Here is a 22,006-nt window from a genome sequence, read left to right as displayed (position 1 = left end):
CGGTGTAAATGCCAAAAAAAAACAAAAAAAAAAACACTTTGTCCCCAAACGATGGGAAAGCCATGGGATAAAATGTACAATTACAACAATTACTGTTATACACAGTGTGGCGGTGGAATTGAGTTATAGTGATATTAATCTATTTCCCAATTTACTTTGCACCCCCAGGGGTCCCAGTGAAGGCCCTGGAGGTCCTCTGACCCACATGGAGAGACAGCGTGCAGGGAAATATTGAAGAGGGAGGATTTTTTTATTTTTTTTATTTTTTTTTAAGGCGAATCTCGAGTTTTACTCTTGCCGAAGAGTGCGTGCTCAGTCAGTAGCAGAGGGAACGGGTCTGTGGTGTTAGATCCTGCGAGGTGAATGCGATTCTGCGTCAGTGAAAGTCTACAGAAAAAAAAAAAAAGCGTCAGCAGCAACAAATCTTTCATAAATGGTATCAACGCGCTTTGTAAGCCATGCATCCGTCTAGCTCTCCCTAAGTAACCGGAGCAGATAGAAGGTTCCGGTTAGGTGAGGCTGACGCGCTAAGCTCAGGTCTATAGCTGGTGGATGAGAGAGGCAAGAATAGATGGCAGTGGTTTCTGTTTGTTTTTTTATTTCCTTCTTTGAGCTTCAGGTATTTCTGGCTGCTGTCCAATTCCCAGCACTTTTCCCAACCCTGTCTGGCTCTCAAACCCAAATGGTTTTGAAAACAGGTTTGAATCGGTGTATTTGATGGGGACTTTTTTTTTTTTTGTTGGGCCGGCATACATTATCTTCAGTAATGAGATTCTCCGACAGCAAAACACAGTTGGCGCATTCGTGGTGGAATATTCATTGAACGCTTTTTTAAAAGCCACCTGAATAAGAAAAACCCACTTCAAAATTTAAACACGGCTTCAGTGTTGTCTTCTTTTTTAATTAGCTGCGGGGAGATTGTAATCTATTTGGAAGAATTTTGTAAACAAACAAAAAAAAAAAGCTTAAACCTATCCATTTGCAAGAACACCTAGATTTAAATGATAGGATGTACGGTATATATCCCCGATTGGGTCGGACGGTCATTAGCGCTTCTGCTGCACAGCGAGAAGGTTCCTGGTTCAATTCCAGCAGATGCCTTTCTATGTGGAGTCTACATGTTCTCCTGGTTCTCCATTTTCCTCCCACGGTCCAAAAACATGCAGGAGGTTCATTGGAGACCCCAAAATTACCCAGACGTATGAAAGACAGGACGAATGGTTGTATATCTCTACGATTGGTGAATGCGTCCTGAATGAGAAAGTGAATGGTTTATGTCTCTATGACACATATAAGAATGAATGGTTACATGACTTTGAATGAGTGAGTGAATGGTTTTATGTCTCAATAGGACGCCTGAATGAGAGGGTGACTGGTTTGTCTCTATGACATCAATGGTAGTTTATCTTTTTGACTTGTTTACATCTCTATATGATATATGATTGAATGGTTTTGGCTGTGTGTCCGGACCAGGGTGAACGCCGCCTCTTGGCCAGTGACAGCTGAGATAGGCTCCAGCCCCCCTGAATGCAGGATGAGCGGTATATATAGATGAATGAATGAATGATGTATGATATCATCCAATCCCATGTTGGAGGCGGCGCTTTTGCAACCTGCAATTATATATGCACACATAAAGTGTCGGTCCTGCTGAATTAATTTGGATGAAACCACCCATAAATCCTCTGCAGCGCTAATGATAACCCTGTAGTTTCTGTGAATTGAGAAACTTTTCTTCAATCCGTGTCTCTAAACTGTGATTTTCTAAGTGTATGTGATTATTTCCACTAGATTTTTCTCTTTTTTTTTTTTTTCTCCCCACAGCTAAATTTGGCCCGGTGACGCTCGGTTTGCGCTGTGTTGCTATGTAACCTCTCGAAAAGTCTGCAGCAGTGCCACCAGGGCAATGAGGGTGATTGCACTTCACGGGGTGGGGTGGGGGGGGGGATTTTTTTTTTTTTTTTTTCTCAGTTGCTGACTTTAAAAATAAAAAATAAAAAAAACGTAAAAAAAAAAATTATAAGGGAGGGGAAGGGGAGGGGGTGTGAGACGGAGAGCAAACACACACCTCGCCGGTTGTCCGTCGGTGTTTGAGTCCATCTTTATTACTGTCATCACCTGCAGAGGTAATGTTTTTCCTCCAGGCTGATAGGTTGTCCAACGCAAACATGTCATGCGGCTGCAGAGCCACTCTTTACCCAGCAGCCCCTTCGGGAAGGAACATGAAACATCTTCATCTGGACGCTTCCTCATTACGGCTCCGTTTTACACACTTCCTCTTGCTTCCAGGGTACACTCCCAACTCTCAAACGCTTATTTGTGCAACGGCACTGGAACGCACTACTTTTTCTACGCTCACTTTCTTTCTCCCCCTCTCTCTCTCTCATGCATGCACGCACATGCAACACACACACACACACACACCTTTTGGGTGCAATAAAACAACAGATCAGAGTCATTGGCTGCTGACAGGGACTGACACTGAAAGCCGGTGTTGTTGGAAGGCTGCCTGGGAGATGTTCATTACTCACAAAGCTTGTCGGGTTGGACAGGAGAGGAACAATGGTCTTATTAAGTAGAGACCTGGAGCAGCCTTAGGGGAAATACACACACACCCACGCTGACGCCCACATGGGCTCAGAGAAAGTTTTTTAAGCCGCGGCCTCTCCCGAGCGCCGCTATAAGCTGAAGAAGTTAGGGCTGCCGGAAAAAAAAAAAAAAAAAAAAAAAAAAAAAAAAGCAAAAAGTTTTTCCGGCGATGATGGAATTTGCTGAGTTTGGGGGTTTTCACGGAGGCAGAGTGTGACATGACGACACCCGCGACACGGACGCGGGGGCTCGGTGCCGAGAGGGCGAGCGAAATTTCCGCTGTGGAAGAATGCGGCGGCCTCACTTTCACCGGAGCCTGCTGGTATTGATGAAAGCTTCTGATGTCTGTCTGGCTCATTGTATAACTCTCACCAGAACAGATTCAATATTCCCGACACCGCTGAACCTGAACTCTTGTTTCCATAGTAACTCTGCTCTCCGTCTCTCTAAACATAGCCCTCTTGACTGACTTTAGCTCTGCTCAGATCATCAAGCACAGCTGAAGAGGAGGTAGATGCGCGGACATGGACAATAACGTATCTGACTCGGGGCGATGAAACGATTTGCTGGCTTGTCAGATCGGCCAACATCTCGGTGTATTTACAGTCCGACCGGTGCCGGAGAACGGGAGGACGGGACGTGAATGAGACCGAAACGGGCTTCGGTGCGCAAAAGAACACTTCTCCATCTTCCAAAGTGAAAGATTCACACGGCATCACACGTAGCCGCCCGCCGACGAGTTGCGTATTTTTTGAATTTTTTTTTCTCGCGGAACAGTTTCTAATCGTCAAACCTAATATTCATTTCTGACCCGCTCCTTTCCACCAAGTTTGCAGAATCTTAAAATAACCGAGCCCCTCTAAACAACCTGCTCCATTTCAGCCTGGAGCGAAAGGGGGCCATCATTAATCAAAACTAGCGTACTTGTGACGGTTCGGGGGCGAGGGAGGGGGGGGACGGGACGGTGCATTTGCATTCAATGCAGTTGTTACTGTTTTTTTTTTTTTTTTACGGCGTGGGCCTGCGGCGGACTCGGCCCCCCGACGCCACCCGCCGCAGAGTTGGATCTCCTCGCGGTTCAAAGGTAATGCGGTCATTTATTCCAATCACTAGACCGGCGATCCGCTGCCGCCCGTGAAGACGGGACTCTACAAAACCCGCCGTTCATCGTACCCGGCGTTCACTTCTTGATGAAAAATCTGGTGATGTCTGACGCAACCTTGGCGGCCGCGGCGTTCCTCTTCATCTGGCTCCGTTCTTTGGCTTGCCGCGCTGTCCTCTGTGGGACAGAAAGGGAAAAAAAAAAATTGAACATGATGTAAGAGGCGAAATCTGCAGCCGGTGCCGAAGAGAAAAGAGGGATCGATATATCGAGCATCTCCAGATTAAAATGTCTGCACGGCGGCATAAGCTCTGTGAGGATTCCTTATCGGAATGCGCAGTTCCCCACATCAGTTTACACATGTCAATGCACGCAGCGCTCCCCGTCCAAGCTGACACCCACTCCGACAAAGATGTGCACAGGCGTGAAAGGAAAGCACATTTTGGGTTACAATGATATTTTATTTTGAGACCTCTGCTCCCACGGAGGTCTCCTTCGAAGAACGGCCCCCTGATTATGAAATACTGACAGGGGAGGTTTGAGAAACAACATTTTCTTTCCCTCTAAAAATAGATATATAGCCTTTTTGCTGCAAAGGCCATACATCACTAAGACGTGCGGCCACATGATGTGATGTTATTACCGTCAGGAGAAAGCCCCGTGAAGGATGAGATGAGTCCTGATCAATGTGTTGCACATATATCGTACCTAATCCTGATATCACCCTTTTTTTTATTTTTTTAAATCTAAGGATAAAGAAGAGGTCCGGCTACCGGGCGCCTTAAATGTAAGACAAAATGCTTTTGCCCCCGCTGAGCCCCTGCGGCTGGAGAAGCTGGTGGTGTGTGTGTGTGTGTGTGTGTGTGTGTGTGTGTGTGCACGTACGGCTTTGTGGCAAACGGTGCAGAGCGTCTGCAGGTTGTCCAGAGTGCACTGTCCTCCGCCGCTGTAGACCGGCCGGATGTGGTCGACCTGCCAGAAATCCCCTTCCACCGGAGCGCGGATCATCTCGTTCAGCTGGAAGTACACACACACACACACACACACACACACACAGGGCATAAAAGCGGGAGCAGAGCACTGACTACCCTTGGATGTTTTCCCATACCTCTCTAAATTGCCAAAAAACAAGCTGTGATTGCACTGCCCTCCCAAACCATCCATCTATGCTAAAGTTAATTTTCTGAACTGATTTGATGTCTTTAGCAAAGCCTACTATTTCTCAGAGAGCTAGACTGACCTAAATTGTTATTTCACAGCCCAAACGCGCACACACACACACACGTCCACAAATCATTTATATTATACAAATGTCCGCACCTTGGGGGCCTTGTCTGCTTGACGGAAGAAAAAGACAAAAACAAATAACTCTCAAGGACTACGCACGACAGCTGCTACACAAATGGCAGGAATGCACAAAGGGAAATAATTTGAACAGAAATATGCATGAAAAACGACGACATTAACGTGTGATTTTAAGGATACGGACAGCTGCTGAACAATAATTGCGGTAAATCGATGGCGACGGCGAGCAATGATCTTTGACTTCCTCCTATCCATCAAACTGTTGTCGACCTACATAAAGAGCGACTGCGGGGAAACTCGATCGCTTACAAAGACAAAGAAATGAGGTTGGAAATCCGTGGGAGATAACAGGCCACTTCTGTAATTGACGGCAATTTTCAAAGCCAACGAATCAAATTTGTAATTTTTCTGCAGGTTAAAAAATATTCTCAAGAGTTGGACAAGTAAATACGGAGGTTACGTTTCGAAGTGGAAACGCACATTTCCGGAAACGTATCTATACCTTAAAATAATGAAGAACCGCGGCGAGGTGTCGCGTCGGCTCGCAAGCTGTAAACAACAAAGAGGTACGAGAATCCCGTCGGTCTATTAATGAGCAATTTCAAATCCCTGGACGTCTCTCAGAACCGCCCGCTAAGCTTATCAGCATTTGTGAGGAAAAAAAAAAATCTATATCAGTAAATCTATACGCACACTGGATCCACGCCCACTTATAATTCGATTAAAGGCCATTATTGGTCAATTAAACTGTCTGATCGACGTATCGGTTGGACTAACATATTGACTTTATTTCATCATCAGTCGAGCAAGTGTTTGAATAATTATCATGTTATAAAGAGCAGCCTTGCCTACGTGTCACTTATTACACCGAAATGACAAAATTGTTTGTTAATATTCGTTGAATCCGATGAGACGGACGTCAGGATAGGCGAATTTGCTTTAATTATTCCGGTATTATCGGTAATAACGGCGCGGGAGGAGACGAACAACTGAGCAGATGCGTTTTTATTCCTAAGTGTAAGATGCAACATCTGCCGTGTTTCATATAGTAAGTTTACACGTAGTAGTACGGAGCGGCTGAGACGCTCCCGGCGTCTCCTCGGGCGCTTTGCGAAGCAGATTTACTGAGGTCCAGTGGAGCAGAGAGGGAAAAAAAACAGGGATGATGTGACCTGGAAATGCTGGTGCCGCGCATCTCAACACCGTGGTGGAAAAAAAAAGAAGGAACCCGTGGAGGAGAAAGGAAGGAATAAAGGGAGGATACGGAGCGAGGGAGCGAGGGAGCGAGGGAGCGAGGTCGCCAGATGATTGAAAGAATTAGAGACAGAGAAAGGGAATGATGGGAAGAGTTCAAGGGCGGAAATCCATTTTCCTGCTTTGAGAGCACCTCTGCCGACATTAAGGCAGCGAGCTGGAATTGATCCCAACAGATATAAAGAATAGGCCTGTACACAGGGGCAGAGTTCACGTCAAACACGCACTTGCACACACACACACACACACACACGCTACAACAACAATTATATGCTTTACTGAAAAAGCATCCCTCCACTCAAGCAACACTTGAACGCAGCCACCTAAAGTCTGTATCACACACATACCCTGATTTTGATAGAACGCACAAACCAAATAGACCTGAAAGAACACATAAAGAATGGTAAACACGTGTACGCGCACAAGGACACACACACTTGCACACAAACCAGAACCCCCAGTATGAACCAAAGAATGAGCCTATAATCTCAAGGCTTCTCTACCGCTGCGGCGTCTTATCATGTGGCTGAGTTTGTTTCCTCTAAAGCTCGCTGCATTGATCGGAACTGATGCTGCTGCCGGCGGCACTGGGGGGTTGAGAGTGTGTGTGTGTGTGTGTGTGTGTGTCTGTGAGAAGGAGGAAGGGGGGAGGGGGGGGGCGGTGGGGGCTGGCTTTGCAGGATAACAGCCAACCAAATCAAACAGGCTTACTGGTCGAGGCCTGGCACTGGGAAAAAAAATCAATGGGCCCAGCAATCCATTTACTGGGAGCTGGCCCCTTGGAGTGCAGATCAACCTGTGTGTGTGTGTGTGTGTGTGTGTGTGTGTGTGTGTAGGTGGGAGGAGCGGAGAATGCTGAGCCCTTTTATTTTTGCACTCTCACAAAAACAAAACTTAATAGAGCAGGCGAGCCATTTTACTCTCACATCAGGAGACTTATGTTTTGTGTTTCTGTTCAATTTCCAGCACGTCCATTAAAGCTGTTGCATGCTCCGCCCGGGTCGGGGTTGGCCTCGTCTCACCCGCACCCTGGCTATGAACAAAATCTCCCGGCCAGGGGGTGGAATTTTGGTCCAATTATAACATTTAAATGTTACAATAGGACGGCGAAAATCATCCTCCCGGTCGAGGACTCTTGACGCGAAGCCGTCAAGATGCTTGTTCCTTTTTAGCAGTCGGCATAAACCCTGGTATTTGCTCCGTCGGCTTAGCGCCCGCTTTCTTATCGCTATATATTGTCTTTGGAAACACCTCACGCGGGAGCTTTTTGCGCACCGTGTTGATGTTCGAACGGGGTCGTGACACACTGGACGCAGACGACAACAGCTCCGGGCAGGATCCGCCCGAGACCTCGCCTGATGTCTCTAATATCCGAGAACGTCTTCGAGCATCTTAGAGTTGTTGGGTCGCTGACACTCGGTTTGGGGTTTTCAAGTTCCTGCCTTTTGGGCGTCGCTGCTAGCGAGCCACTAGCAGAGTTTCCGCACATATCTGCACCGGATGGCGCAAGCAGGCAGGTTTTCAGGAATATTTGCCAGTTTAGAATTTTTTGCATTTGGATGGAAAATGCGAACACGGATTGTCGACGGCTACCATAACAACGGCCGCTTTCTGAGAGTAAAGTGCCAAGAACTATTCGGCTCGAAATTGATTCCAGGAACCCCCCCTCTTCCAGATTTTTTTTTGGGGGGGCCTAATGAGCTTCACGCCGCTAAGACATTCATCCTCATCACATCGGACCGGACTCCGACACCGAAGAAGACGACTTTGAGGGTTTTAGTGCGCAGGAGGAAGCCCAAGATAGCCATCGGCTAGCCGGCGCAGCTAATATTGAGGCGCGCTCAATAGTCCAGAAATTACGGTAATATATATAATAAAGACATAGGGGGGGGTTTGGGAAAGGCTGGCGTTGTGATAATGAGTTTGCAGGCCTGATGGGAATTTAGGAGTTGGACATCTCTCGGGATGAAAGTTGCCCATCTCCTCTGGGTTTTGCAGGTGGGGCAGCAGAGTCTGCGACCAGAGGGGAGCCAATCAAAAGCCAGGGGTAAGATCTGTGGACCTACAAGTACCTTGGGGTCCACATTCACAATAAATTAGACTGGTTACACAACACCGATGCACTCTACAGGAAAGCTCGGAGCAGGATGTTCTTCCTGAGAAGACTAAGGTTGTTTGGCGTCTGTAGCGAGCTCCTCAAGACCTTCTACCTGTCCATTGGAGCAAAGGCAGTCTTCTTCGGTATATTTTCGGTGGGTCGGTGCCAGGACCGGTGAGGTCAACAGGCTCAACAAGGCGGGACCGAACCTGGAACGTCTTCAATCGGTGGCAGCGGGGAGGGTGAAGGACAAACTGGAAGCTATCCTGGACAATCCTTCCCACCCCCTGCACGACGAGCCGTGGCTGATGGGCAGCTCCTTCAGCCAAGGGTTCATCCCACCCCGGTGCAGAACTGAACACTCCAGACGCTCCTTTGTGCACGCGGCCATCAAACTGTGCAACAGTGTCTGGACGGCAAACAACTCTGACCGGCCTGAGGTCCACCTGTGCCGCTTCCACAATCTCCCTACCTCACCCATCCACATGTCACGCCCTAAATCTGCTGTCTTTCTTGTCCCAGACTGCACACATCCTGCCTATTTTTGCTTATTTATTTTATTCTCGTCATTGCTATTTTCACTCTATTTACATTGTTGTTTAGTTCTGGTTGTGTACTTTTCTCCCTTACTGTTCTTTACGTAGTCCATTATTCTCCTTGATGTTGCTGTTGTTATTATTATTGCTGTCTATTTATTCGTGGATGTCTTGCTATTTATATTCAGATTTTTTTTAACTTTTCTATTTTTTGACATTATAACTGTTACACTACTGGGACAAAGGAATTTCCCCTATGGGGATCTTATCTTATCTTATCTTATCTTATCTTATCTTATCTTATCTTATCTGCAAGGCTCTTTTTGGCTGTTTTTTAATATTTGACTGACAATGAAGCAGGAGAGAGGTCGGCCAATAATTTTGAAGCGGACCGAGGCGGTGCCCTCCAGGCCACTTCTGTTGTGTTGGTAGATGGATGGAACCAGAAGGTGAAAGCTAGGACTTTCCCACATCAATTCAAAATCGGCGAATAAAACAGAACAGTCTCTGTCATGTGCGGTCGAAGTACCAGAACCTGATTTTGAGGATGACTCTGGTGCACGTATGGGTGTGTGGCCACTTGGCGCGCATCCTTCAAACACATTATTTTCCCAACACAATGACTAAAATTGCTTTCAAACTTAGTGAGTCACGATGCGCGCGCGTCGTGTCCGTCCAGTATATTGGAAACAACGGTGGAAATGGCCCATGCAGCATATTCTTTAAGACAAACAGTGAATGGAAAAAAAAAATGAAAACATCTTATATTGCCGGGGTGCTATCAGAAAATGTGTTTATGGTCGATCTCGGGTGTTTTGTTTTTGTTCCACGGCCCCACACACAAAGCAGACTTCTGCCAATATCCAAACACCATCCTCTCTCCTACCTGCTTGAGTGGCAGCTGTGACAGCCAGGTGTTCTCCAGCATGTCTTTGCGCTGGGAAGGTGGAGCATCACGGACCTTCAGGTAGAGGTCATGGGCCTGGAGGCCGCAGAGCTGACACACACCCTTCTCCGCCTCCAGCACCCTGGATCGCATGTAGGACTGGCTGGAACGGAGCTGGAATTGGTCCTGGCACCTTTCCGTGGAAGGAGACGGAGGAACGCGGTTGGAAAGCTGAAATCTAAAGTCTACAAACCGGTTAACTGACCTCTTCTTGGATGCGCAGCTGCCAGACGGCAACGTCAAAAAGGCGGCATTACATCGGAGCCTTGACTTACGAGTTTCATTTTCATTTCGTGACTGAGCTCCTAACTCGGTTTTCCCGACTATCAAATGAAATTTCCTCACTGAAATGCTATTAATTCGTTCCAGCCCCCCGTTTTTGTTACTTGCTAAATGTAACATGCGCTCTTCGCTACACTTTATGGCGAAACTTCATTCTCACGGAGTGAATGCCGTTCTTTAAAACGATCAAACTGTCCCTGCCCGGCTGTGAGCGACTCTTCCGATGCTTTGTCCGTTGACGTTCCCGGCGTCCGTTGCACCAAATCCCCGTAAAAGTCTCCTGCCTTCTCACGGATGAGGTAACGGTATCTCGCCGACAACAACTTCCCATCTCCTCATCAACGTAACGCACACCTTTTCCATAATTTTCTTAAGGCTGCTTACGGCGGGTGGCGTTTCGGCTGTTTTTGATCGCCACCTCATGGACAGAGAATCTCCAAAACCTCTCGAGATGATGCGCTCCTAAATCGAGGTTCAACTGAATTTGTAACCGGGGCCAAATTCCGCAGTCAGCTATTTTTCCCCCCTTTCAGATATTTAGTGCAATTATTACTTTACCGAGAGCGGAAAGAACCTCATCTGACATAAATTAAATTGTACCAAAGTTTGATAGCGGCAAATTCGGAGGAGTGCAGAATCTCACCTTGACTGGATGACCAAAATTTGTCTCTTGAAAACCCACTTGAGGAAATTGAATTTCTACAATAAATGGTTTCAGAGTCTGAAGGGACGGCGAACGGAACAGGATTTCCACTAAAAAGAAGGAACTCGGCAGTCTTCATGAGAGTGACCGCACCAGTGAACGGCGGCGTCCTGATGAAGGACAGCGAGACAATACAATCACTAAAACCTTCCTTTTTTTTTCCCAGCTCCCTTTCAAGACTTTCTTTACAGCCGATGTCAAAACATATTGATTAAATGTTTAAAATCCGGAGCGAAAATATGAAGGAGCGGGAGACTATTTCTTTCTTTTAAAAAAAAAAAACAAACAAAAACTTTTAAAAGCATCATTTGACGCCGTTGGCGATCATAATCAGATATGCCGGATTTGCATTCGGCATCAATGATCCCCTGGAACAAATGCAAAGAGCACCTGCGGAAACGCTAATGCATTTCATCCGTCGCCGTGTATTTGCTTTAGATTCAACAAAGCATTACAATGCAGTCAACAAGTAATGCTTTTTTAAATTTCCTTTTTTCGTTTTAGCTCCGCGTGGGATTTCACTCTGGGCGCCAGATGGGTGGGTCTTTACACAGAAGGACAGCCGGCGCTGGAGTTTTATTTAAAAGTTAATCTAACAAGCTTTGCCTTCATTGACGGTTTGCTGTAGACTGTCTGCAGAGTTTCAAGGTAATAAACCCCACTCATCTGTTGACTTTGAGACGGAGATAGTTTTTGCCGCCGCCGATTTTTCGGGATTGATATAATCATTTTCAATGCAACGCCGCAACAATAACTTGGCTGCATATTTTGCACAGTACAGATGATTCCTCTGTATTTAAAGCGCTCTAAGCAAACCTGTGGCTGCAGAAGCGGGTGTCCCACGTCCCGCCGCTGGTAGAGCAGGCCTGCTGGCAGGACAGACACAGCGGGACGCCTTGACTGTCCACTGCCTGCAGGTATCCGGGCTCCGAGGGTGCAGGATCTGCCGTTGTCTTACAAGCCTCCTGCCTGCGGACGCACAGATGGAGAGGAATTCAGATAAAGGCGGCAAACCAAAACTCTGCCATAAAAAAAAAAAAGAGTGGGTTTTAAATCGGTTTGAAAGCTGCTTTGTAAAATTCTCAAGCAAAACAATTGTACTTGACAGATCGTAAGGTTCATTTGGACACGACCTGCCTACTAAATACTATCATGAACAATGAACAGCAACAAGGTCCCTGGTTGGATTCCCGTCAGGGGGCTTTTCTGTATGAAGTCACCATGTTCTCCCTGTATCTGCATGTGGTTCCTCCGGGTTCATCCAACAGTCCCAAAAACAAGCTAGAGGTCCATTGGAGAACCTAAATTGTCCAAATGTGCGAATGAATGGCTGTCTGTCTCCATATGCCATGTGATGAGGGGGTGAATTGTTAAATGTCTATATTTGTGGCTCTGTGATCGAGTGGCAGCTGCCCCTGTGCCAGAGGATAAGAATAATAGATAATGAATGGATCTAATGAATTTTTAAAAAAAAGGGTCCAGTGGTCATTAGTAGGGATAATTTTCCCAAATTGAAAAGAATATTCAAGTATGTTTTAATTAGCAGATTTGTTTTTGTTAGCTTAGAAACGAGCCTTTTGTTTTGACTCTGGCCGCCGCTCCTCCACGAAGCTCACTGTGTTGCTTTCAGCACTGAGTCCCATAGTACGCACAATGAATAAATTAAAGTTGATAAAATGCGTGGGCATCAGCAGAGTCAGCAGTTTAGGTGTGTGTACGTGTGTGTGTGTGTGTGTGCTTGATGCACTGAGGTGAGATGTACAGTAGGAGCAAACAAACAAAAAGCCCGTGCACAGGTAAGGTTACGGGGTGATGTAGAGAGAACAGAATGGCAAGATCTGGAGGCGGAGTTTGCAAAAAACACACAGCCCGTGTTCTTCCTGCTTGGGGTTACAGCAGTCGCTGAAGCTTTGCCCTTGTCTATTTTTCCATCTTCAATCTGTTTGTTTTCTTTACTTTTTTTTTGAGAAATACATGCGCAGACACGCGGTGGAAGCCGAGGAGAAGTCAATCGCCGAGGAGAGGCGGATTCGCTCAACATTTAAAAAAAAGGTCTGGCCTGCTTGACTTGCGCTTCCATTAAAATGACCCACGTGAGAGAAGACGGTTAATTCTGGGCGTAAGCTTGTGATACCCGAGCATGTCTTCCAACTTAGGTGTGCAGAGTCACACCCTTTCCGCCATTGTATCCTAACCATTTCTTCAGCCAAACCTGAACATATGCATTTTAAGCAGAGATATTATCATGCGTTGGCACAGCGGTATGGATTCCCACAAGGGAGCCTCTCTGTTTTCTCCCCGTGTCTGCGTGGGGTTCGTCCGGCTTCTCTGGTTTCCTCCCAAAGTCCAAAAACATGCAGGAAGTTCATCGGAGACCCTAAATTACGAACGAGAGGGTGACGGCTGTTTGCTTCTATATTACGTTTGAATTAGAGGTTGAATGATATGTCTCTGTTTGTGAAAGAACGAATGAATATTATGTCCTTAAAACTGCTTCTTTTACTTTACGTACAACCTAATTTTCACATAAATAATGTTGTTTTGTTTTTTTGCGCTCCATTGTACTTCTGAATAAAAGCCAGACGCAGCACACAACACAATGTATCACTTTGCTCTTTTAAATGGCCTGGGATCTTAACTTTATAGATTAATTGCTCACACGGAAAACAAGTTCTACAACTGGGTTCGTGCTCGCTATAAAAAAAAAACAACAAAAAGAATAGCAAGGTAGCACACAAATAAATTACATTAACCTAATGCGGTCGCTGGGGATTTGGCCCAAATGCTATTGAGAGGACGCATGAAAAGTCAAGTCTCTAAAAAAAAGACGGGATCACAGCGCTTGCTATCGTTGGAAAGGAAATCGAAAGAAATCAAAAAAGTGATGGGAACTCCTGTCGGCAGCAGAGTGAGATGTAAAATTTATATATGACTGAATATACAGATGAGAAAAATATTTGGTATGTTGAGCAATGCAATGCCTTGATGGCTAACATGACACAATATAATAAAAGGAGAAATAACAGCTGCGTTCAAGAAGAAATGTCAAAAGTATTTAGATTATCCACAGCAGAAAACACGTTGAGTCTGATCTGATATATGTGACCGTCGGACAGTCCCGCGGTCACGAATGACTATTTTTTTGTCTTTCTGCAAAAAAACATTGCCCGGAAGAAGCCTCCACTGTGCAGTTTCTTCTCTAGCGCCTTCCCGTCTGCCTTGAAGCGTGCGTCCTCTCCACTGCGGGTGCGTAGTCGAGGGGGCCATACGGCTCGCGGCGTGTGCACGCAACGCCACGAGTACTTCTGAATTCCGAGCGCGTTTGCGCGAGCTCGTCCTGTTTGGCAGAGGACGGCGGGTTTGGGCGTTTGCCACGTTGCCCCAGCAGGGTGCGAGAGCCACATTAGAGGGGACAGATGGACTCAATTCTCTTCCCTCATGGTTTACAATGCCGAGTGACAGGGACAGGAACAAAGAGCCGGAGAGACATCGCACTTCAGAGGGATATTTAATCATTGAAATGGAGAAGAAAACCCTCCAGAAAGGACCCTCGGTGATTCAAAGCTGAGAAGATACCCAAAAACCGGGAGTACCAAGAGACACATGCAGTTCCAACAATGTGTAGCGATGAAAGAGACAGATATAGACTTTCTAGTGCTTTGCCCAGGCTGGAAATAGGGAGGACATGGATTTATGGGAAAAACAACAACAAAAAATAGAGATACCACTGCTAGTATGAATGTGTAAAGCATGAGCCGATACTCACGAAGAGCTTTCGAAGTGTACTTATTGCGATAATCTTAATAGCGTCATTTTCAATAAACAATTACTCCGTTCTACATTTAGTTGCTACTTTATTGAGATTCATATATGCATAAAGCCGGTGAGCGTGTGGGCATCTCGACATCGCAGCATGAGGTAACCCACTGAAAACTCATACTTCAAACCCCAGAAATCACACAACATGCCTTCAGCAAACAGCGCGCAGCCAGCTAATGTTTACCACCCCGGCCGCTCGGTGAGGCTTTGGACTTGAGGAAAGCGGAGGCAACCAAGAGGTTATAAATCTGACGCTGCCGAGTCCAGGTTTCTGTCAATTTTTTATCTTAATAAGGAGAGATATTCCAATTTCAAAGCTATAATCTGTTATTTCCCGTGGCCGGCGAGGTAGATACACCGGACACTTTTATTCGGGAAAATCTCATTTCTCTCTGCGTATTTGTGAACGAGGCCCAGCCTCCGACGAGCCCTGAGCGAGGAGGACCGGCCAAATGTGTCTTTAACGTCACAGTTATCAAGGTTAAAAGTTGTGGAGGCCGAGCGAAGCCGAGGATCGCTCTTCCAAAATGGGCTCCACGTGGTTGTGTTTATAAGGGGACACCGCTGCAGCTGGTAAGAGGCCTTTCAATGAAAAGTCCTAGAAGTTATTTACTCAAAAGTTTCCATTGAAAACCTAATACGCATCTTGACATAAGATTCTATAGTGCTTATCCTGCACTCAGGGTCACAGGGGGGCTGCAGCCTATACCGTCGGGGTTCACCGAGCACCGGTCACCTGTCAATCACAGGGTCAGATGCAGAGACATGCAACCATTCAGTCTCTCATTCACCTGTTATATAAAGACACGTTCACATTTTAGGGTCTCCAATGAAGCTCCTGCATGTGGACTGTGGGAGGAACCCCACAAAGACACGGGGAGAACACGGAGGCTCCAAACAGACAGGCTGTGAGGCTGAATCGCTTCCGACTGTGATATCATTAAAGTTCCTTTTTATGTAACCCTGTCCAAACTTCAGCTGCTGATAGCTCAACTTTCACCACGGCTCGGTGGCCTTGTAGGCCCGCCTGGGCGGATATGTACGTTTTTTGACGTGTGTTCGTGCCTAATACGGCACATCAGTACGGATCTATCCTTTTGTGGTTTTCTATTAATTTCCTTTTTTTGTAGTGTAGTAGTGTTTGTTCTTCTTGCGCGGATCCACAGAATAAACACTCGCTGATTGTCTGTCCGCATGTTCCTGCAAACACAATTGACGAAAATAAACAGTCGGCGAGGGGGGGGGGGCCTGGAATATGAGTCATGCAAGCGCCATCTTTGGTGTTATTTATTCGACTCTTTAAATGGTCTCCTGTCACTCCTCCTAAGATGGCAGTTGCATATCTGGTGGCATATTATATTATGGCCTCTATTTACTGTGTATTAACACTCAGCCGGCTTATGTGCCTCCCCCACGAATCACATACAGATCTCCATGGAGACAAGCTGAAGGAAGGACGGCAAGAACAAAAAAAAAAAAAAAAAAGCACAGGATCTCAAAGGGAAGCAGAGCGGTGACGCAAACAGCATTCATGTTCAGGCAACGATCCAGCATCTTCGCAAACAAATGCTCAAATTACACCGCAAAATACGAATTCTGTCATTCCAAGCATGCTAACCTGCCGTGAGGATATGCGCTCGTGTCCCTTCAACGTACCTGTCAGAAGGTGCGGGAGGAGCGGTCGACCTCCTCTTCGCGAAGTAGTTTCCCTTTGTGACCAGTCGGACGCTGCCTCCCTCCTGCCGCGCCCTGCTCAGGGAGGCCGCCGCCACCTCGTCTCGACTCAGGTACCTGCAGGCCGGGAGGACAAACACAGCTCTGAGGGACCCTGACGTTACGTGACCTCCACGACCGGAGCGGTTTCACGATGGGGGTGGGGGGGGGTATTTTGAGCATTTTCAAAAACGGGAGGAAATCCTAAACCGTTGATGCATATTGGTGATATCATCTGGCGGGGCAGGAGATCCGCCCACGAAAATAGCACGCAGACAACCGCCCGCCACCCGCAGGAATGTCATTTGTGCTAAATTGCACAAATTCCTTGTCCCGCGGCTCATTTTCTATTGTGCTCTTATTCCGTCTCTGCTCAATCCCGTCATCTAATCTAATCCATCAAACCCGCCGCAGGTTATGTCTTTATGGCCTTTGTGGTAAACATGCTGGAAATTGCACAAAACGCGACGTGTCAGTCTGGACAGGATTAAATTGACCTCTGGGACGTCGGTGCAAGTTGACAGAAAAACACAGGTGAGGCGGGAGAGATAAATAAATAAGCGGCCGACATGTTTGTTTTGGATAAGAGGAAATTCCTGTGGCTCATGTAACATTCAACCCGTCGGCGGAAGAATCCCAACAGCCCCTGTGGGGTAATTATCCTCCCTCCTCGGCGGGGAGGTCAGAGGTCAGACGGTGCTAGGGAACGTCAGTCCTGTGGTAGTTTATCTTGACTAATGATACTCGAGCAGACTAACTTTAAAACGGCGGATTAAAGGTTTTTACACGACTGAAGATGGCTGCGCGTCCGATTTAGGTCTGCCAACCATAGAGGAGAATACTGCTCTCATGAATGTCCGGGAGGGCGATGATCCACTTGCAAGAAGCCTTTAAGATTCAAATGAAAACAAAACAAATGCATTTAGGAATGCAAACTAAGGGTGGAAATAGCATAATGTGTCATCCGTGGAATATGACATGTGATTCATGAGCAGGAAAGCTAGCGATATCATTCATTATTTATACTGCTTTTCTTGCACTCTGGGTCAGGTGGGGCTGGATCCTCACCAAAAATAGGTGGAGGACAGGCAACCCCAGATTAGTCGCCTGTCAATCGCATTCATATAATTTAAACCAGGGGTCTCGGACTCGCGGCCCTCGGAACAATATTTTGTGGCCCCCGACCTGAAATAAAATCTTCAAAATTAAAAAAAAAAAAAAAAAATTTGGATGAAAAAACATCTAGTGACATCGCTAAAATGATCTTTTCTTTTTATATTTCTATAAAAAAATACAAAAACGAAGGGGAAAAAAACAGGCAAAATTAAAAAGATTGATTTAATAACCAGAATAGCCACCATTAGCCCTGCGAACATTATACCTCCTCTTACACATGCCAAAAATCAATTTTCTAATAAATTCTAGTAGCAAATTTTCCAACAGTGACAAGATTTTCTCTTTCAACTCAACAATATTTTTAGGCTGTAATTTCATCAATTCTTTTTTAATATTCATTTTTATTATTTATTCGTCATATATCTTTTAGAGGAACAGTCTATTACCTATAAAGATTTTCATAATTTACCTGTTTACCTTCTTTACACTAAAATAAAGGAAAAAGTTGGACTTATTATTACTTCTCTGTAATGATTTTACTGGTCCGACCCCTTTGACCAAAATGTGTTTCACACCCCTGATTTAGACATACAGAAACATACAAGCATTCATTCAAATGCCACATAGCGACAATTAAATTGCTATATTGTAAATTGTTATATTGAGACAGCTATTCACCCTCTCATTTATAGATCATATCGAGACAAACAACAATTGACTGTGGGACCCGAGCACCAACAACAAGTAATATCAAATCCTCTAACCTGTGTCCTGTAAAATACATGAAATGTTAGTAGGGCTCTGTTTTCAACAAAGTTCCTTTGACACCAGAGTCTGCATCAAAATGTAGAAATAAAAAAGATGAAGAAGATTTAAATTATTAAAAGATTCATGTTTGACAATTATTAGTTGCTACCTTCACAACCTCTTTGAAAAACCTTGCCTTAAGGGAATCTAATCCAAACCTGATATAGTCGGTTGCTCGCAACTGCCAGGGGTATCGAACATGCACACCATTAGTTATCCACTGGCCGGTGAAATCATGAAATGTCACAGTGTACAAAATCAATCGGGGAGGGGGGGGGGGGGGCTCGAAAGAGATATCTAAAAATTTGTGAAAACATAGGACTGTATCAGACCTCGGAAAATGTGTAAATTTTCCAGGGACCTGGTGAGAGGCATTCCCCAAATGCGGGATGCATCAAGAGAAGACACAAAATGTAATGTTATTATAATTGTCAGGGATTCGATAACTGATCATTGATCGATGGTACATCACAGCAGATTGAAGTTGCGCTGGTCGAGGAGGGGTTACGTGAGGGAAAGGTTCAAGAGTTCCTCACAGCGGCTTAAGTTAGCATGATTTAAATGCTTCGGTATATCCAACTCTTCCGTGCACAATTACAAAATGAGCCTCAGAGGAGGAGGGAAAAAATAGTCGTGCTGGGTTTCACTTGAGGTTAAAATACATTGACCGTGCAAAGAGTGGAGAAACGCGGTGCTGGAAAGCAGGAGTGAATCTGACTCAGTGCACAAATAAAATGCTCCAGAAATATAAAAGTACAGCAGCGCGGCTGTAAAAAAAAGCGGACGAACTCGGAAAAGATGGATGCAGAGACGCGTGCGCCGTGGCCATTTCACACACAATCAACCCCGGTGATGAAACCGTTCACTAATTGCTTTCGCGAACTGACGCTGTACTTTCCAAACATTTGTTTTGACAGCCACGTTGGATCGGACTTTATTGGTGGCGGTGCCGACGCTGAAATAAAATCAATAATTGGAGCGGGTCCTGGAAAGACTGGAGGCTCGCAGAGGAATAAATCTGAGCCATTTAACAAAGAGAGAACGTTACCTGCAGTTTTAAGCGGACGGCGCGGCCTATTCGGTCATTTTTAGGAGAACATAATTCTTGTTTAAAAATGTTGACATGGAGACGTAATAAGCTTGAATGCACCAAAACAGCATGTCATGTTTCTACTTCTACTTCAATATACTGTACATGGGCGGTACGCTGGAGCAGCAGTTAGCGCTTCTGCCTCACTACCAGAAGGTCCCGGGTTTTGATCTCTGCAGGGGGCCTTTCCGTGTGGAGGCTCCATGTTCTCCCCGTGTATGCGTGGATTTCATCCAGGTTTTTCCAGTTTCCTCCCACAGTTTTGAAACATGCAGGAGGTTCAGTCGAGACCCCGTATAGCCCCGACGTCTGAATGTGAGGATGAATCGTTGTATGTCTCGATATGATGCGATTGTTCCCCTTTATGACGTGTGGATAAACTAAATTGAATGAATGAATGGAAAATCGACATAACAAAAAGTACACCGACAAAACCGCACCAATACATAATTTGCAAATAAGCTTTTGGGATTTTTTTTTTTTAATAAATGTCACTTCATTACGAATAATATTGTGATGAGGCTAAAAGATACTTATTTAAATCAGTAAGTATTACTGCTAGTGTCCATCAGCAGGTTAAGAAATTGCTTTTATGCATGTGCAAAATCTTTGGAGAACAGAGGAAATACTTTTTAAAACCTTTCCTTAAATATTTTTTTCCATTATTCGATTAATCTTTATCAAGATGAGCACTTGTTAATAAACAATAATTTGGTGGACGTATGATGCATCAACATGCACCATGTTGATCAATGTAATACCAAGTAATGTAACAGAGCTCTATTAGAACATTATTATCAATGGAAGTTATTTACTAGGACCTTCGTAAAAACGAAAGAGAACTATTCATAAGATATGATTCATTTATAGCCCGATTTTGTTCTTGATTAGTGGTGAAACGCCCGTCTCGGTGAATCATTCTGCCATTGAGACGGGGAGAGTAGTGTTAAAACTCTTAAAGCTTTTAGTCTTTCCGTTCCGCCCCGCAGGCTATGTGACATTTCAATGCGATTCCGCCACCTCCATCTGGACACGCTCCTTTCTTTGGGAGAGAGATGGAAAGAAGGTAGAAGGTATAAATAATAAAGAAAAGACGGATGGCAGAAAAGTGCAGGAGGGATACACATCAAAGTGTAGAAGTTTCTCTGGAAACTGAGGGGAGATGAGGAAGAAGGTAAAGTCTCCATCAAACAGAAGAGCTTCCTTTGAGTCAAGCGGTGCCAGCACAGAGGCTGGATGAAACGACACACTAAACTGGAGTCCAACCGCGTTTCTCTCAGACTGGAGGTGTATTTTTACATGATTTTATGCAGCTCGGACTGTCTGGATTTGTTATTTTACACCACATTTAAAGTCACGATCGGTGCCGCTCACGTGTTATTTGCACATGCACCATCCTGAGGAAGCCAGAGGAGGCTGAAGCTGAATAAAAATGTAATATAAATCCATGTGAATGTATATAAACACACTTTAATTTAAAAGTCAAAAGGATATTTATGTCCCTTACAGTACAGTCAGTGCTTCAGTGAACTGCAGAATTACAATACACGCAGTATCGTGCTTATTTATCAAATCTGATACGGCCATATACCAGACAGTACCGGCAGCCAATGCAAATAGATTCAACTTTAAAAAATAAAGGTGCTACACAACACGCACAGTTTACGATCTATCAACGATACAATTAGGTGATATTTGCAGATGACGTTGTGATCTGTGACGTTTGCGGATGACATTGTGACATGTAGTGAGAGCAGGAAGCGGGTGGGCGTAAGCGTCTGGAAAGGAGAGGAACCAATATCAGCGAATGACATCGAATACATGCTTGTGAATGAGAGGGACCCGAGTGGGACGGCGAGGCGACAGGGAGAGGAGATGAAGAAGCCTCGACGGTTTTGAGCCGGGGGGAAGGTGGAGAAGAAGTGAGGAAACGTTTGCAAGCAAAAGAACATCAGCCGGAATCAAAGTACAGGTGAGGACCCCTGCACCTGCACACCGACCTGCATTTAAATTTCTTCTTGCACTGCCAGTGTTCTAGTGCACCGTTCATATTCATATCTATAATCATATCTATAATAATGTTAACACTCTTCCAGTCAGCACGTATCCAAATGCACTGCGGACAGCAAATTGGAATTTCACTGTACAGGGAAAAACACTTTTCCACACTGTACATGTGACAAGAAACGATTTGAATCTTGAATTTTTGAAGAGATGGAGGAAGTTGATTCGCAGTGGTGACCCCTTGAAGGGGAAGGAAAAGCAGAAATAAGCCGATACTATTACATAATTGTGAAAAAATAGATACATAGGATGCTGTGGGACAAGACGGCGAGAGGCCGTGTAGTAAGAAAAGCCTGCCCTAACTCACCTCTTTTCCTAACCAGTCCTGCCTGCATGCTCTCTCCCTGTCCACCTCCTGCCTGCTCGCCATCCTCTTGTCCTCCTCCAGCCAATATCTTTCTGACCTCCTTCTGTGTCCTTCATGCATCTGTGCACGGCGCAGCACAGAGAATGCGCAGGAGATACAAATGCCATTCGAAGCTGTGAAACTAAGAGAGCGGATTAGCCTGAATGAGCTTCGTGACCAGCCGGCTATTTACTTACTGTACATTCCCTCAGCCTATAGTGTTTCCTTTGGCCTGA

At 45.4% G+C, this 22,006-nt stretch overlaps 1 protein-coding gene across 2 annotated transcripts in view; it reads right to left on the bottom strand.

Moving 5' to 3' along the window:
* Positions 1–244: 244 nt before the first annotated feature.
* zranb3 (zinc finger, RAN-binding domain containing 3) overlaps positions 245–22,006 on the bottom strand; it is a 107,116-nt gene continuing 85,354 nt past the window's right edge. Inside the window, exons 18-23 of one of the 2 annotated variants that reach the window (XM_086148018.1) lie at positions 16,291–16,425; positions 11,632–11,784; positions 9,771–9,963; positions 4,577–4,708; positions 3,763–3,868; positions 245–387 (exon numbers count right to left, since the gene is read on the bottom strand). In XM_086148018.1, the coding sequence (XP_086004144.1) occupies positions 3,770–3,868; positions 4,577–4,708; positions 9,771–9,963; positions 11,632–11,784; positions 16,291–16,425 (712 nt within the window). In that variant the 3' untranslated portion in view covers positions 245–387; positions 3,763–3,769. Of the gene's footprint in view, positions 388–3,577; positions 3,869–4,576; positions 4,709–9,770; positions 9,964–11,631; positions 11,785–16,290; positions 16,426–22,006 lie in introns of those variants that run through there. The other variant, XM_086148017.1, reaches the window with a different exon arrangement.

Source organism: Fistularia commersonii, chromosome 6 (assembly GCF_037954325.1).
Source record: "Fistularia commersonii isolate RoL2024-O1a breed Wild chromosome 6, RoL_Fcom_v1.0, whole genome shotgun sequence".
NCBI lineage: Eukaryota > Metazoa > Chordata > Actinopteri > Syngnathiformes > Fistulariidae > Fistularia > Fistularia commersonii.
This window is presented reverse-complemented; position numbering and strand designations above follow the sequence as displayed.